The 16277-nt window shown below is 41.5% G+C and overlaps 1 protein-coding gene across 1 annotated transcript in view; it reads right to left on the bottom strand.

Annotated features, from left to right (window-relative positions):
* LOC140202521 (receptor-type tyrosine-protein phosphatase R-like) overlaps window positions 1-13761 on the bottom strand; it is a 285315-nt gene extending 271554 nt beyond the window's left edge. The window contains exon 1 of the mRNA XM_072267467.1: window positions 13555-13761. Within this exon, the coding sequence (XP_072123568.1) occupies window positions 13555-13746 (192 nt within the window). The 5' untranslated portion in view covers window positions 13747-13761. The remainder of the gene's footprint in view (window positions 1-13554) is intronic.
* Window positions 13762-16277: the final 2516 nt, after the last annotated feature.

A 16277-nucleotide genomic window follows, 5' to 3' on the forward strand; every position in this document is an offset into this window, starting at 1 on the left:
GTATAGGTGGCACCACGACAAGGCCCTGCCGAACTGGAGAAGGAGAGTGTAGAAAGAGACCGGCTGGCAGAGACGCAAACAGGCCAGTCACTTTCATCAAGGAGAGGGCCACGCTAGTCATATCAAAGAGGACTAAATCCAATCTGCTGCAAACTGCCAAATTATAGGAGATGAGGGTCAATGTGGGGAGGAAGCTGCAGTTCCTGGAGGTGGTTCAAACCACACTTTGACCATTCATCGTACTGTGGTCCACCGAAGACAAGAAAGTCATCCTGGTGGAGCTCACAGTACCATGGGAGGAAGGATGTGAGGAGGCTCACGAGAAGAAGGCCCTGAAGTACCAGTCCTTAGTCCAGGAATGCAGGGACAAAGGATGGCCGGCATGTCTATTCCCGATGCAGATGAGCTGCAGGCTGGCATGGAGGTTGCTGTCTGCGCTGGGCCTTGATGAAAAGAGCAAGAACCAAGCAGCTCGCAGGATGGGGGAGGAAGCAGAAAGAGCCTCTTTCTGGATATGGAGCAGGCGAGGAGAGCTGAGCTGGAAGTCAGGAGCAGATGGGCAGTGACACAGCCACCACTGCTGACCCGCCAAATGGGGAGTGCAGTGGTTAAGGGTTGAAACACTCTATGAAGGTAGGGCACCACTTGATGACATCTGCCTCTGGCCAAAGGCTATGGTTACCTCATCAGGTAAGTGAAGAGAACACCCTGGTGTATGATACAAGTTAAACCTAATTCTGAGATTGCCTAATTGCTTTCATTAAACATTTCCATTGCAAGATCTCTTTGAATGCCAGGTCAAAAAAATATCAAATGGAACTGGCACAGCATTATCAACATGTCCAGACAAAGAAGATTTTAAAGGAATTAACTTTGGCTGAAGGGCTGTATCTGCAGAAAGAGCAGTTCATTGCCCAACTTCAGAGCCAGGTTTTCAATCTAATTGCTCTTTTACTCAGAAAAGCCCATTTGGAATGAGAAATGTTCCATATGATCAGCTCAGAGGGAAGTAACATAGACAAGCGTATTTAGATTATGTCATATTCAAATACAGTGGATTCCTGTTAGCTGGGCCATCAGTTAATCAAGGCAGCCACTTATTTGTCTCAACCTTCAAAGAACAAAAACTAATTGAGAAAATAGCCAGGATTCCCTTCATTTACTTGGGAAACTGTGTTGTTTCAATGGGACAGGAGACTTGTCAACTAGTTTCTAATTAGTGTCAGTTGCATCCACTTGTGAGGTTGTTTGGTGCTACACAGTGCTTAGAGCGAACAGTTTTTAAATAGCATCAGTTGCTTGTATTTGTGTTCAAAAGCAGTGATTTTTGTCACTGTTAGTTGGTAAGAAATAAGCAGTAAGACTATACAGAACTGTTTTGCTCACTGTGGTTTCAAGCATTCAGGCTTGAAGATGCCAGAAATGGCCAGGTGTGAAAACAAAACTGTTTCACTTCTACATCAAGTTAGGAATGCAAAGAATTTGAAGGTATCGACAATCATCTTTAATATTACAATAAAATGAAACAATTTGGAGGATACAGTTATCAAAAGCATCGTATGATGGCAATCCAGTATCTGCACTGATTTTTGTTCATTTACAGTCAATCAAAAGAAAACAGCAGCCAAATTCCTCCATTGCTAACTATTTGGAACTAATACACAGTTTTATAGTTCTGTAGTAGTATTGGTAGTGTTGTAATTTGTATTATATATAAATACATAATTTGTTACTCAGTTAAACTCAATTAAAGACTTTTTATACTTTTTGAAACTATTTCCATGAAGCTTCGGCCAATTAGGCCAAAATGATCCCAAATATCCCAATTAACCAGAATCCACTGTTGCTCAGAAAATAGTACAAATAGGATAAAGAGAAAGGGGGCCAAAGACAACATATATAAATACAAATCATTAACGTACAGGTAATCATAAAAGGCAAAGATAACAAGTGTTGGGAACCTTGGTTTTCAAGAGTTAATGAGCCCCTGATTAAGAGAAAAAAAGAAGGTGCATGGCAGGCATGGGCAAGTAGGAACAAATCAGGTGCTTACAGAGTTCAAGAAATGCAAGAGAACACAGAAAGGCTAAAAGAAAGTGTGTAGTTGCTCTAGCAGACAAGGGGAAGGAGAATCCTCAGCAATTCTACAGGTATGTTAAGAGCAAAAGGATTGCTAGGGCCAAAACTGGCCCTTAGGAAGACCAGAATGGTAATCCATGGGTGGGGCCAAAACAGATGGGTGTGATCTTAAATATGATCTTCACATTTGTATTTACTCAAGAGATGGATACAGAATCTATAAATGTGGCATCAACTTCATAAACCCTGTACAGATTACAGAGGAAGAGGTGTTTGCTACCCTGTGGCAAATCAGAGTGGATAAATCCCCAGGGCCTGACAAGGTGTTCCCTCAGATACTACGGGAGGCAAGTGAAGAAATTGCCAGGACCCTAGCAGAGATATTTAAAACATCCTTAGCGACAGAAGGGGTACCAGAGGATTGGAGGATAGGCAATGTTGTTCCGCTGTTTAAAAAAGGCTCTACACAGAAACCAAGAAATTATAGGCTGATGAGTCTGACATAGGTTGTGGGAACATTATTGGAAGGTATTCTAAGGGACTGGATATATAAATATTTGGATAAACATGGACTGATTAAGGATAGTTAAAGGTAGTCAGCATGGCTTCGTACTTGGTAGGTCATATCTAACCAATCATGTAGTTTTTTGAGGAAGTTGCCAGGGAATTGGATGAAGCCAATACAGTGGATGTTGTCTACATGGACTTCAGTAAGGCATTTGACAAGACCCCACATGGCAGGTTGGTCAAGAAGGTTCAGACACTCGGCATTCAAGATGAGGTAGTCAATTAGATTAGACATTGGCTTTGTGGGAGCAGCCAGAAAGTTGTAACAGATGGTTGCCTCTCTGACTGGAGGCCTTGACTAGTGGTCTGGTGGTCTAATGCCTTCATAAATCAATGTATTGAGTATAGAAGATGAGATGTTATGCTGAAGTTGTATAAGATGTTGGTAAGGCCTAATTTGGAGTATTGTGTGCAGTTTTATGTACCTACCTACAAGAAAGATGTAAACAAGTTTGAAAGGGTACAGAGAAAATTTACAAGTAAGTTGCCAGGTCCGGAGGACCTGAGTTATTAGGAAAGATCGAATAGGTTAGGACTGTATTCTTTAGAATGAGAAGATTGAGAGGAGATTTGATAGAGGTATACCAAATTATGAGGAGTAAAGATAAAGCAAATGCAAGCAGGCTTTTTCCATATGAGTTTAGGTGGGACTACAACCAGAGATCATGAGTTAAGGCTGAAAGGTGAAAAGTTTAAGGGACACATGAGGGGAGACTTCTTCTCTCAGAGGGCCATGAGAGTGTGGAATAAACTGCCAGCACAAGTGGTCCATGCGGGCTTGATTTCAATGTTTAAGAGAAGTTTGGATAGGTTTTATCCGTGGAATGCTTTGCCACAGACTGCAAGTGGAGGCCAAGTTCATGGGTATATTTAATGCAGAAGTTGATGGTTTCCTGATCGGTCACGGCATCAAAGGATATGGCGAGAAGGCAGATTCATGGTTGAGTGAGATCTGGGATCAGCCATGATGGAATGGCAAAGCAGACTCGATGGGCTGAATGGCCTAATTCTGCTCCTATGTCTTATGGTCTTACATGAATAGTAGGGGGTATGGAGTGCTATGGTCCTGGTGCAGGTCATTGAGAGTAGACAGGTTAAGTGGTTTTCAGAATGGACTAGATGGGCCAAACAGCCTGCTTCTGTCTGTACTTCTCTATGACTCCATGTATGAGGAGTATTTGATGGCTCTGGGCCTGTACTCAATGGAGTTTCAAAACCTCATTGAAACCTATTGAATATTGAAAGGACTAGATAGAGTGGATAATGGTGGGAGTCTAGGACCAGTGGGTGCAGCCTTAGAATACGAGAATGTCCCTTTACTACAGAGATGAAGAGAAATTTCTTTAGCCAGAGGCACTGTTCCTACTAATCCGCACGGGTGTGCAGCCGCACGGTGTCTGAAATGCTCCTGCACACATGGTCTTGGTTGCCATGCAGCTTTAAGTTTCTTTTGCATACTCTTAATATGAAGTGCGACACAGTTTTATGGCCATGTAAAAAATTCCTGCTCAGGGCAATGGTTGGTCTCTGCAGCTGTAAAAAAAAGAGAGAACATAGGCCAGAGGGTGGTGAGTCTGTGGAATTCATTGCCACAGAAGGCTGTAGAGGCCAAGACATTTGGTATATTTAAAGTTAGAGGTTGGTAGGTTCTTGATTAGTAAGGGTGTCAAAGGTTATGTGGAGAAGGCGGGAGAATGGGGTTGAGAGGGAAAATAAATCAGCCATGATGGAATGGTGTAGCAGATTCGATGGGCTGAATGACCTCATCGGCTCCTATGTCTGTGGTCATTATGGTTATTCATGGAAAGTGAATGAAAACTAACAACAATGATAAGTTAATGGAATTGTATTGAAAATGCAGAAATTTATATTAATTGTTGAGCAGGCGATATTTGCTGTACAGCAGAGAGTCTGGATCCCTCATTATAATACAAAGATTTGAAGATGGAGAAGAATGGGCAAACAAGATTAAATTGGATAACACTTGAAGCGTGAGAATTTATTCACAGAGAAGAATGAACAACCCTCTTTCTCTTCATAGATTAGGAACATTTCCCAGGAAGAGAACCCATGAATTAATTGCACTTACCAGGGAATCAAACAGGACATGCAGAAATCCAGAAAGTGTAACTCATTACAACGGGCATCAGTTGAGACAAATGTTATAGCCGCATTAAAGAGGAAGCAAGTGAGAGAGAACAGAAGATGGTACTGATCGGGTTATCTGGGGAGGCTTGAGTGGAGACAGAATTGACAAAGTGGTCAAATGGCCAACCTCTGTGTTGTATAATGGGATTTTTAAAAGGTTGTGGTTACAATTGACAGAGCCCATTAATTCAACTATGCCTGAGACCTACACTCATGCAGCAAAAGCCCCCACCCTGAAGGTCGATTATCGATTCAGGAAAATCAATAAGAAACAAGGTACATCATATAAATACATAAAACCAAAGTAATTATCTTTCACCCTATTTAGAAACAAATACTAAATTTATATTTCTCTACTATATTTTGTAATATTTAAGTATTTTTAAAATATAAATTCCCCCCTTCCTCTATTCTACACTCTGACATTTTACTTCTTCTCACCTGCCTATCACTCCCCCACCACCCCCCCCAGTCCCCTCCTCCTTCCCTTTTCCTTATGGTCCACTCTCTCCTCTTATCAGATTCCTCCTTCTTCAGCTCTTGACCCTGCCCACCCACCTGGCTTCACCTATCACCTTAGAACATAGAACATAGAAATCTACAGCGCATTACAGGCCCTTCGGCTCACAATGTTCTGCCGATCAAGTAACCTACTCAAGAGACTGCCTAGAATTTCCCTAAACTCCATGTATCCTATCTAAGAGGCCCTTAAAAGACCCTATTTTATCTGCTTCCACCACTGCATTCCACGCAGCCACCACTCCGTGTGTGAAAACATACTCCTGACATCCCCTCGGTACTTATTTCCAAGCACCTTAAAACTATGCCCCCTCGTGTTAGCCATTTCAGCTCTAGGAAAAAGCCTCTGACTATCCACACAGTCAATGTCCGTCATCATCTTGTACACCTCTATCAGGTCACCTCTCACCCTTCATCTCTCCAAGGAGAAAAGGCCAAGTTCACTCAACCTATTCTCATAAGGTACGCCTTCCAATCCAGGCAAGATCCTTGTAACTCTCCTCTGAACTCTCTCTATATTATCCACATCCTTCCTGTAGTGAGCTGACCAAAACTGAACACATTACTCCAAGTGGGTTCGCACCAAGGTCTTCTATAGCTGTAACGTTACCTCATGGCTCCTGAACTCAATTCCATGGTTGATGAATGCCAACACACCATACACCTTCTAAAAAACACTTCCAATCTGCACAGCAGCTTAGCGTGTCCTATCAACATGGACTCCAAGATCCCTCAGATCTTCCACACTGCCAAGAGTCTTACCACTTATGTTATATTCTGTCTTCAAACTGGACCTACCAAAATGAACCACTTCACAGTTATCTGGGTTGAAATCCATCTGCCACTTCTCAGCCTTGTTCTGCAACCTATTGATGTCCCACTGTAACCTCCGACGACCCTCCAGACTATCCACAACACCCCCAACCTTTGTGTCATCAGCAAACTTACTAACCCACCCTTCTACTTCTTCACCCAGGTCACTTATAAAAATCACAAAGAGGAGGGTTCCCAGAACAGATCCCTGTGGAACACCACAGATCACCGACCTCCATGCAGAATATACAATATCTACAAACATCCTTTACCTTCTGTGGGCAAGCCAATTCTGGATCCGCAAAGCAAGGCATCCTTGGATCCTATGCCTCCTTACTTTCTGAGGGAGACTTACATGGGGAACCTCATCAAATGCCTTACTGAAATCTATATACACTACATCCACTGCTCTACCTTCATCAATGTGTTTTGTTACATCCTCAAAGAATTCAATCAGGCTCATAAGGCACAACCTGCCCTTGACAAAGCCATGCTGACTATCCCTAACAGATTATGTCTCTCCAAATGCTCATGAATCCTGCATCTCAGAATCTTCTCTAACAACTTGCCCACCACTGAAGCAAGACTCACTGGTCTATAATTTCCTGGATTACCTCTACTCCCCTTCTTGAACAATGGAACAACATTTTCAACCCTCCAATCCTCCGGTACTTCTCCTGTCCCTATTGATGATGCAAAGATCATCACCAGAGGCTCAGCAATGTCCTCCCTCGCTTCCCACAGTAACCTGGGGTACATCTCATCCGGTCCCGGTGACTTATCTAACTTAATACTCAAGCATTTCAGTCTGCTGTAAGTCATCCCCACAATTGTCAAGGTCTTTTTCCCTGGTGAATACTGAAGCAAAGTATTCATTAAGTACAATCCATTACCTTCTAGCAATCCTCTTTCCCCTCCCCCCACCTCTTTATTCTGACATCTGCCCCTCCTTTCCAGTCCTGAAAAAGGGTCTTGGCCTGAAAAGTTAATTGTGCATTCATTTCCACAGATGTTGCCTGACCTGCTCAGTTCCTTCAGCGTTTTGTGTGTGTTGCTTTGAATCAAAAAAAAATGTTTGGTTCTAGAAATAGGCAGGAAAATGTCAAAACAGACATTTAAAAAAAAACATGTAAAATATTGTTTGTATTTCTCAGGAATGTAAAGCTAATCTGGGTCATAGTCTTAGCAATGAATAAAGCACTGCACTTTATTGCAGAAAAAGATTAATATACTGTCCATTATTTTCAACAAACAACCAAATCAAGACACTGTAACTTACTAACTGATAAGAAGTACCATGAATTGCTGATGTAATTAGCAAATTGATGACAACAAAGACTATCTTAAGGTCACTAATTAAAACTTTGTTGTGTCTACAAAGGGTTCTGTATACCATCACCCCCCCACAATGAAATATACCACCGTCTTATTCAGATAACTGGCAGAAATTATCCTTATAAAGTGAGACACAGAGTTGCCTAGTTATTATCTCACAGTTCCAGTTATTATAATTACACACAGTCAGATTGTTCTCTTTAATGATAATTAACAGCAAGGATATATTAATTCTTCATTTTTGGATGCTAAATAAGAAGTTACACATGGTAGATAAATTTAAAGATAATTTCATCAATAATAGATAACTAAAACCATACAACACTTGCTGTCACAAAGGACATGGCGTCCTTATTCAACACTGTCTCAAACAAAGACCAATAACAACCAGATTATTTACCCCATGCTTCTTTCAGCTTTCAAATTATCACTCAAAATATATGAAGTCAGCTTAACTTAGTAAACATAACAGCAAACCACTCAAAGATCTTTCTTGTAATTTACCAGTTGCCAATAGATAATATTCTGTTATGTTATCTCCAAAAGGACCTTACATACTAAAGTAGTGTCAGTACCTTCAGTTGAACTCTGTCTTTGTGTGTGTTTCCCCCTAGGTGTCAGTTTGTGGTTTTGTATTGCCATGTGCTCCTGGCCCCACTCTTGCTCTACTCCGGCCCCTGTATTATTGAGTACTGCATCTCTCATCTATTTCTCATTATTACCTGTCTTACTGAGACCTGTGTCTCATTGTGCTCCACCTATCATCTGCCTCTCTGTTAATTGCTCAGTGTATTTCAGTCCTGTGTTCTCACCTGCTTGTTGCCAGATTATGTCAGTGAATTTTCCTGAGCCTTTCCAGCATTTGTGCCTGTACTCTGTCTGTCTGAATATCGACTCTGCCTGTTTCCCGATTCTGGTTTTTGGATTTCTCTGGATGTTTTGATCTCTGCCTGAACTTCGATGCTGACTTTGTTTGCAGCTTGGGATTTGTTACTCAATTAATATCACTGTGCACAGTACTGGGTCTGCGATTGGATCCCTGCTCCAGTGTCCTGACAAGTAGCTGCTACTTACAATTGGTAACAAAGAGGATAGTGCATTAATTAATTAAAACAACTTTTTAAAAATCCATTTTGCAAATGAATTTTTAAAATTTGTCTTGGAACAATATTAGATGTAAGCACAAAATTTCCATATTTAGGTCTACATCAGTTGATGGCATTAGTATCAATTTAATTAAATTCTCTGGTTGGTTCTCCTGTAACCATTGTATATCCATTTATTGTGCAGAAGATTTATTTCAGCTACACTAATAATCCCTTGCTCAGAGAAGCAAGGTTGGTGTTTTGTTCATAATGATGCACACTTTCTAAACAGCTGTAAATGGCAAATTCCCTGCAACCAGCAACAGCTGGCATGATCGGTTAGTTCTCCTGTCAGTACGGTTTGATGACCACCCTGTTGTAAAAAAAAAACCCAGACTAACCGAATGCATGATTTTTTGTAGCCACCCTCCATTTACTGTGTTTTTGGAGGCAGGGATGTGATGGAAATTACATTGTTTTTAACACTAGAAATTGTTGCTGTTTCTATTCCCTCATTTCTTTTATAAACTGTTTTCAGAATTAAATTTATTGTTCAATGAATTGTTAGCATTACATTATGCTGAGTCTCTCTAAATCACTAATTGTTGTAGGGTTGTAGATAAGTAAATTGTACAGTGTTACTTAAATCTAATCAGGCATATGTGTGAATATCGCACACATGATTCTGTGATCTTCCTTTTGCATTTAACCATAGCCCACTGCCTAGATGTCAAAGGTATTTGGGGTTTTTTGTTTGAGTAGGGATTGTTCTGCTCTCCTTACTCAGTTCAAGGTGCACAGTCTTCACAGGGGGCCTTAACATTTTCAACCAAGGTAGATTCAGAGAAAAATCTGACAATGATGACAAAAAAAGGGTATCTCCATGCAAACCACTGAGGCTAGCAGTCAGCTCATCAATGGCAGTAAACTGTATACAAATAAAATTACATGCTACTTGGGGGGAGAAATGGAAAACTAAAAATTTACTTCAAAATAAAACCAAGTCATATTTCACCATTTTCTGCAAGAATTCAATGTTGAGGTTAAAAGTTCTAAGAGAATTTTATTATCAAATACATATATGTCACCATATACAACCTTGAGATTCATTTTCTTGTGGGAATACTCAGCAATTCTATAGAATAGTACAGTTGCTGTCAGAGAAATGTATACAACATACATTCTGAAATGCTTTTTCTTTGCAACCATCTACAAAAAACAGAGGAGTGCCCTAAAGCATGAATGACAGTTAAATGTTAGAACCCCAAAGTACCTCTTCCACCCCCCCCCCACGTAAGCTGCAGCAAGCAATGATCCCTTCTCTCCTCAACAGCAAAAAAAAGCATCCGCACTCACCGCTGAGCACACAAGCATGCAGCAAAGCAACAGCAAAGACAGAGACTAGCAGTACCCCAAAGACTACTCATTCACCCGGTATTCGACATACCACAGGCTCTCTCTCTCTCTCCCTAATAAGGGAGAAAGAGATGTCTCCATTTCACAACCTTTTGTAGAATTTTCCATTCAAAGGCATTCCCCTACCAGGCTGTGATGCAACCAATCAATATACTCTCTATTACACATCTATAGTAGTTTGTAATTCAATAGATTGCTTACAATTCAATAAACAATAACACCATCTATATTACATAAAATAGGTAAAAAAAAATTTCCAGGGCAGGGACAAACTCAGGGGGAGCTGTATGGAAAGTGAAGCCAAGTTTTCAAACAACTTAAGATCATTTATTAGGCACCATGTAATGCTATTACAGGGTTCAATTCTGTCTCTATCTGTTCTCCCCATGACCACATGGATTTCTTCTGGGTGTTCCAGATTCCTCCCATATTCCGAAGTCATCCAGGTTAGTCCATTAATTGGTCACATTGGTATAAAGGGGTGGCGTGGGCACATTGGGATACCATGCTATAGCTCGAAATAATCCAATGCAAAAGAAATTATCACTAAAGTTGTTTGATCTAAACATCTTCTGTTATGTTAGTTACCTCTTTTGATATCAGAATCAGGTTTAATGCCCCCAGCCTATATCACAGGGTCATAGACTCATAGAGAAGTACAGAACAGAAACAGGCCCTTTGGCCTATCTAGTTCATGCCAAAAAACCACTTAAACTGCCTGTTCCCAACGACCTGCACCAGGACCAGAGCGCTCCATATCCCTACTATCCAAACTTCTCTTAAAGGTTGAAATCAAGGTCATATGGACCACTTGTGCTAGCAGCTCATTCTACGCTCTCACTACTCTCTGAGTGGAGAAGTTTCCCCTCATGTTCCCCTGAAACTTTTCAACTTTCACCCTTAACCCATGACCTCTGTCTGTAGTCCCACCCAACTTCAGTGGAAAAAGCCTGCTCACATTTACTCTATCTATACCACTCATAATTTTGTATACCTCTATCAAATCTCTCCTCAGTCTTCCACATTCTAAGGAATAAAGTCCTAACCTATTCAACCCCTCTTTATAACTCTAGTCCTCCAGACAGACCTGGCAACATCCTTGTAAATTTTCTCTGTACTCTTTCAACCTTGCTTACATCTTTTCTGTAGGCAGGTACCCGGAACTGCACACAATACTCCAAATTAGGCTTCACCAATAATATATAACTTCAACAAAACATCCCATCTTTTGTACTCAATACATTGATTTATGAAGGCCATTCTTTATGACCCTATATACATGTGACGCCACTTTCTACAAATTATGTACCTGTATTCCCAGATTCCTCTGTTCTACCACACTCCTCAGTGCCTTACCACTCACAGTGTAAGATCTACCCTGGTTGGTCTTGGTTGGCATCCATCTGTCTCGAAGGACAATGGGTGATGTTGATCATCATCACAAGCCTGGACGGAAGGTATGGAGATCCTGAGATGCCCAGTCGTCAAAATCCCCCTCTCAGCCTCACCAGTACAGTCCAAAAGAAAGCTATGAAGATTGGCTGCAGGAGCTGCTGGAAGGATGTTCAATGATGTCCAGATGCCTTAGGGGCTCCACTCCGGATTTGCTGTCTGGGTTTATTCCCATAGCCTTTGTCTCTCCCGAGGCTGCCCACAAGGCAGTGGGGCTAGTTACCCATAGTTGGGGATCTGGTTCACGTGCACCAGGGGGTGTCCACACAACAGTGGGCCTGTATACTATGTGTGCAGGGGTGAGAGCACCCCCCTTCCCCGTCCTCTGTAGTTCAGCTGAGTCAGTGTGTTGCCAGTGAGGAGGCTCTACATGGGGCTTGCTGTTGGAGAGGCTATGTACTGGCAAGGAGACACTTACACATTCAGCTCTCCTTTGTGCAAGACTGCCAGCCAGAGGTGAAAGCTGAAAATGAGAGTGACAAGCACTACCACATTAAGCACATCACATCAACCATTTTGACACCTGTTTGGTCCTACCGAAGTGCAAAACCTCACACTTATCTGCATTAAATTTCATCTGCCAATTTTCATCCCATTTTTCCAGCTGAAGCAGATCCCTCTGCAAGCCATGATTTTGATGTCATCTGCAAATTTGCTGATCCAGTTAACTACATAATCATCCAGATTATTGATATAGATGACAAACAAAGGACCAGCACCAATCCCTGCAGCACATCACTAGTCACAGGCCTCCAGTCAGAGAAGCAACCCTCTATGACCACTCCCTGGCCTCCTCCACAAAGCCAATGTCTAATCCAATTTGGTGTGAAATTTGTTGCTTTCCAGTAACAGTACAATGCAATACATAATAATAAAACAACTATTATTTACGATACGAAGTATAAATGTGTGTCTGTATTTATATATATATGAAAAGAGAGAAAAGAATAGTCAGGTAGTATTCATGGGTTCAATATCCATTCAGAAATCTGATGGCGGAGGGGTATGTTTCTGTTCCTGAAATGTTCAGCTCCTGTAAATCAGTTTTGATCGTTAATAAACTACCAAAGGGCTTGCTTCTGTATCATGGTGCTCTGACTCCATGACGTAATATGACAATTTACTTGATAATCCATGGATCATTCCCTTGGTTTCCATAAAAAATTCAAGATGATGGACTGGAAAAAATTGATTTTCATTCAGCATCTCCCTGCAGATTATAACGAGATCCATCAGCATCAATGGTAGAAAGTGGAAAGGAATTCAGTTTAAACCAGCTAACTTCATAATTAGGTAGATTATAGGTACTTCAAGATTAATAACTTATTCAATATGATCATCGGTCTCAATTATCCTTGAACACTTTTCATCCTTGTACTGAGAAAACTGGCAATCAGTGGATAAAAGCAACATCCATTATTAAGGACGTCCATCACCTAGGACATGCCCTCTTCTCATTGCTACCATCAGGGAGGAGGTATAGGTTATAGTAAACTTATATTTAATTTAATGTAATTTTGATAGGCTGCATCATCCGGGGGGTACTGCAAGGGAGTGAAAGAAACTGCAGAAAAGTTATAAGATCAGTCAGCTCCATCTTGGGTACTAGCGTCCGAGGTATCCAAGACATATTCAAAGAGCAGTGCCTCAAAAAGGTGGCATCCATTATTAAGTAGCCCCATCGCCCAGGACATGCCCTCTTCTCATTGTTACTGTCAGGAAGGAGATACTGAAGCCTGTAGGCGCACACTCAACGATTCAGGAACAGCTTCTTCCCCTCTGCCATTGATTTCTAAATGTACATTGAACCCAAGAAATTTACCTCACTTTATTATTATTTCTGTTTTTGCACTATCTTAATTTAATTGCACTCACTGTAATTAAATTTTCTATATTTATCATGTAATGCATTGTACTGCTGCCACTAAGTTAACAAATGTCGGTGATATTACATCTGATTCTGAACACAGGAGGCTTAGACAGAGTATTGACACAGATGTACACATAATATGCTGAGTTGTCAGTCTCTGCTGTGAATACTTCACAGTGTTTTAAAATGATACATGGATGTATTTTTAAAAATCCTGTTTACCAACACCTGTCAAAGGGAGTTGCTTTCTAATCTTAGATGGCTACTCACCACTGAGATCAAGTCATCTTCTGGAATAGGGAGGTTTTCAATTCCTGACCACTGATCATCATTCGTGATGAAGTGAGAGCTTCGATCATTCGATACTCTTGGGAAAGTCGACTTGACAATCATAGCAGGGGGAGGTCTGCTTCGCTCTACGTATTTGTGGAACAACGGTTCACTGGTTCTGCTTCTTCGCATTTCCTTGTTGCTTAAGTCCGCAGCTCTATCAATACGTTGCAGACGGTGGTAGATAAGTGTTGGTTTTCCATTGCTAGATGGCATTTTCTGACCTCTTGTCTCAAGGTTTTCATGATCTCCTGAAAAGCATCCTGAAAAAAAGAATCATTTCAGGAAGATAATTTAATATTTTTGCATACTTGATTCTCTATTAACTCAATAACTTTGGCCAATAAGCAGACAAACACACTCTTAACTAGTGAATCTAACCATAAACTCACTATTACTCACTATTTATAACAAAGGGCTTGACCCAATAGTCAAATGAGGCTCCATTATGTGAAAGAATCATAGCATAAGTTCAAAATATGCTAATTATTCAGTTCCCAAGTAGAACAGTTACAGTGGAGAAGAAATTTATTTGTTCCACTGACATCATATAAACATTCAATAGCAATACATTTAGACCCACTCTCCTGCTGAAGGGTTTCGGCCCGAAACGTCGACTGTACTTTTTTCCATAGATGCTGCCTGGCCTGCTGAGTTTCTCCAGCATTTTGTGTGTGTTGCCCGGATTTCCAGGATCTGCAGATTTTCTCTTGTTTGAGACCCACTCTCCTTATAGTTCTGATCTTTCCGTTAAGGTACTAGCTTAGCTCCCTTACGTTGGTTAGGAATGTCTATTATTGCCCCCAGCTGTGTATTCCGGGCTCTAAGCAGTGACTGTGTAACAATAAAATGGAGCATCACAGTAGCATGTGGTCAGTATGATGCTATTACATCTGGAGGCATCGGACTTTGGAATTCAATTCCAGCATCCTCTGTAAGAAAGTTTGCATGTTTTTCCCATGTACGCATGGGCTTCATCCGGGTGTTCCGATTTCCTGCTGTACTCCAAAAGCTTACTGGTTAGTAGAGTAATTGGTCATTATAAATTGTGCTGTGATTAGGCTACATAGGAAAGTAGCCCCATTGCCTTGTGGGCAGCTTCGCAAGAGACGAAGGCTACAGGAGTAAACCCAGACAGGAAATCCAGAGTTGAGCCTCTAAGGCAGCTGGACATCATTGAACATCTTTCCAGCAGCTCCTGCAGCCAAGCTGGTGCCAAACATATTGCCTCGCTTTCCTTTGGACTATACTGGTGAATCTGATTTGGAGATCTTGATGACTGGGCATCCCAGGATCTCTCTTCCTTCTGCCCAGGCCCGTTCCCTGGAGAGGTCACTGCAGCGCCACATCCGCAGTGACAGAACAGCCAGAGCAGGCATTACAGCCCTACAATGGACTGACCCGTACCGCACATTCCACCGTCCATCATCAGGCTCTGGTTAAATCAGTAGGATGCTGGGGGAGGGAGGCAGGGGGCAGGGGGGCCTGTTCCTTACTGTGTCTCTAAGTAAAATTGACAGGAATAGGAAGTTTAAATGGTTTGGCATGGACTAGATGGGGTAGAGGGCCTCTTTCTGTGCTATATTTTTCTATGATTCCAAAATAAATAAATAAATAAACAGATAGATAAATATCACAGCTGTTCCTTTTTGATTAATCACCTTTTAGTTCTTTGCTCCTCTGCGCAGGGTAATGACTTCTTTCTGTCAAATCTCCTCTGTTCCAAGTATGACAACCCCAGTTTCTTCAACCTATCCACCCAATTAATGTCCGTCATCTCTAGAATCATCTTAGTTAATCTCTTCTGTCTGTCCAAAATCTGGTAGCCAAAACTGCAGTTATAGCCAGACTGGTATCTTGAAAGTGCTGTTGCATGTGGACAAGCTGGCCTTCATCAATCAGGGCACTGAGTATAGAAGTATGGCTGTTTGTTTGTTTATTTATTTGTTTATTGAGATACAGTGTGGAATAGGCCCTTCCGGCCCTTGAGCCACACCACCCACCAATCCTCGATTTAACCCTAGCCTAATCACAGAATGATTTACAATGACCGACTAACCTACAGCTAGTACATCGGTGGATTGTGGGAGGAAACCACAGCTCCCAGAGGAAACCCAAGTGGTCACGGGAAGAGTGTACAAAGTCCTTATGGACAGAGGTGGGAATTGAAACTGGGCCGCTGGTACTGTAAAGTACTGTGCTAGCAACTTCACAATGTCGTGCAGTTATACAAGACATTCATAGTCTGCATTGAGAAAATTGTGTTCCTGCTTAGCCACCCTGCTACAGGAAAATTGCTATTAAGCTGGACAGAATGCTGGAAAGATGTATTAAGATGCTTCTGGGACAAGAGGGACTGAGTTATGGAGAAAGGTAGACAAGTCTGGGACTTTTTCATTGGAGTGGAGGAGAATGAGGGGTAATTTTATAGAGGGGTATAAAATAATTAGAAATCAAATAACTAACGTCCAGATGTGAGGATCAAAGCCTCAGGACATGGGGAATGCCATTTAGGATTAAGATCAGGAGAAATTTCTTCAGCCAAAGGTTGGTGAGCCAGTGGAGCTCCTCACCCTGAAAACAATGTGGGAAGGTCATGACATACATTCAAGAAGGTAGTAGATATGTTTGTCAATGCTCAAGGGATTTGAGAGAAGGCAAGA

Source organism: Mobula birostris, chromosome 9, assembly GCF_030028105.1.
Source record: "Mobula birostris isolate sMobBir1 chromosome 9, sMobBir1.hap1, whole genome shotgun sequence".
Taxonomy (NCBI): domain Eukaryota; kingdom Metazoa; phylum Chordata; class Chondrichthyes; order Myliobatiformes; family Myliobatidae; genus Mobula; species Mobula birostris.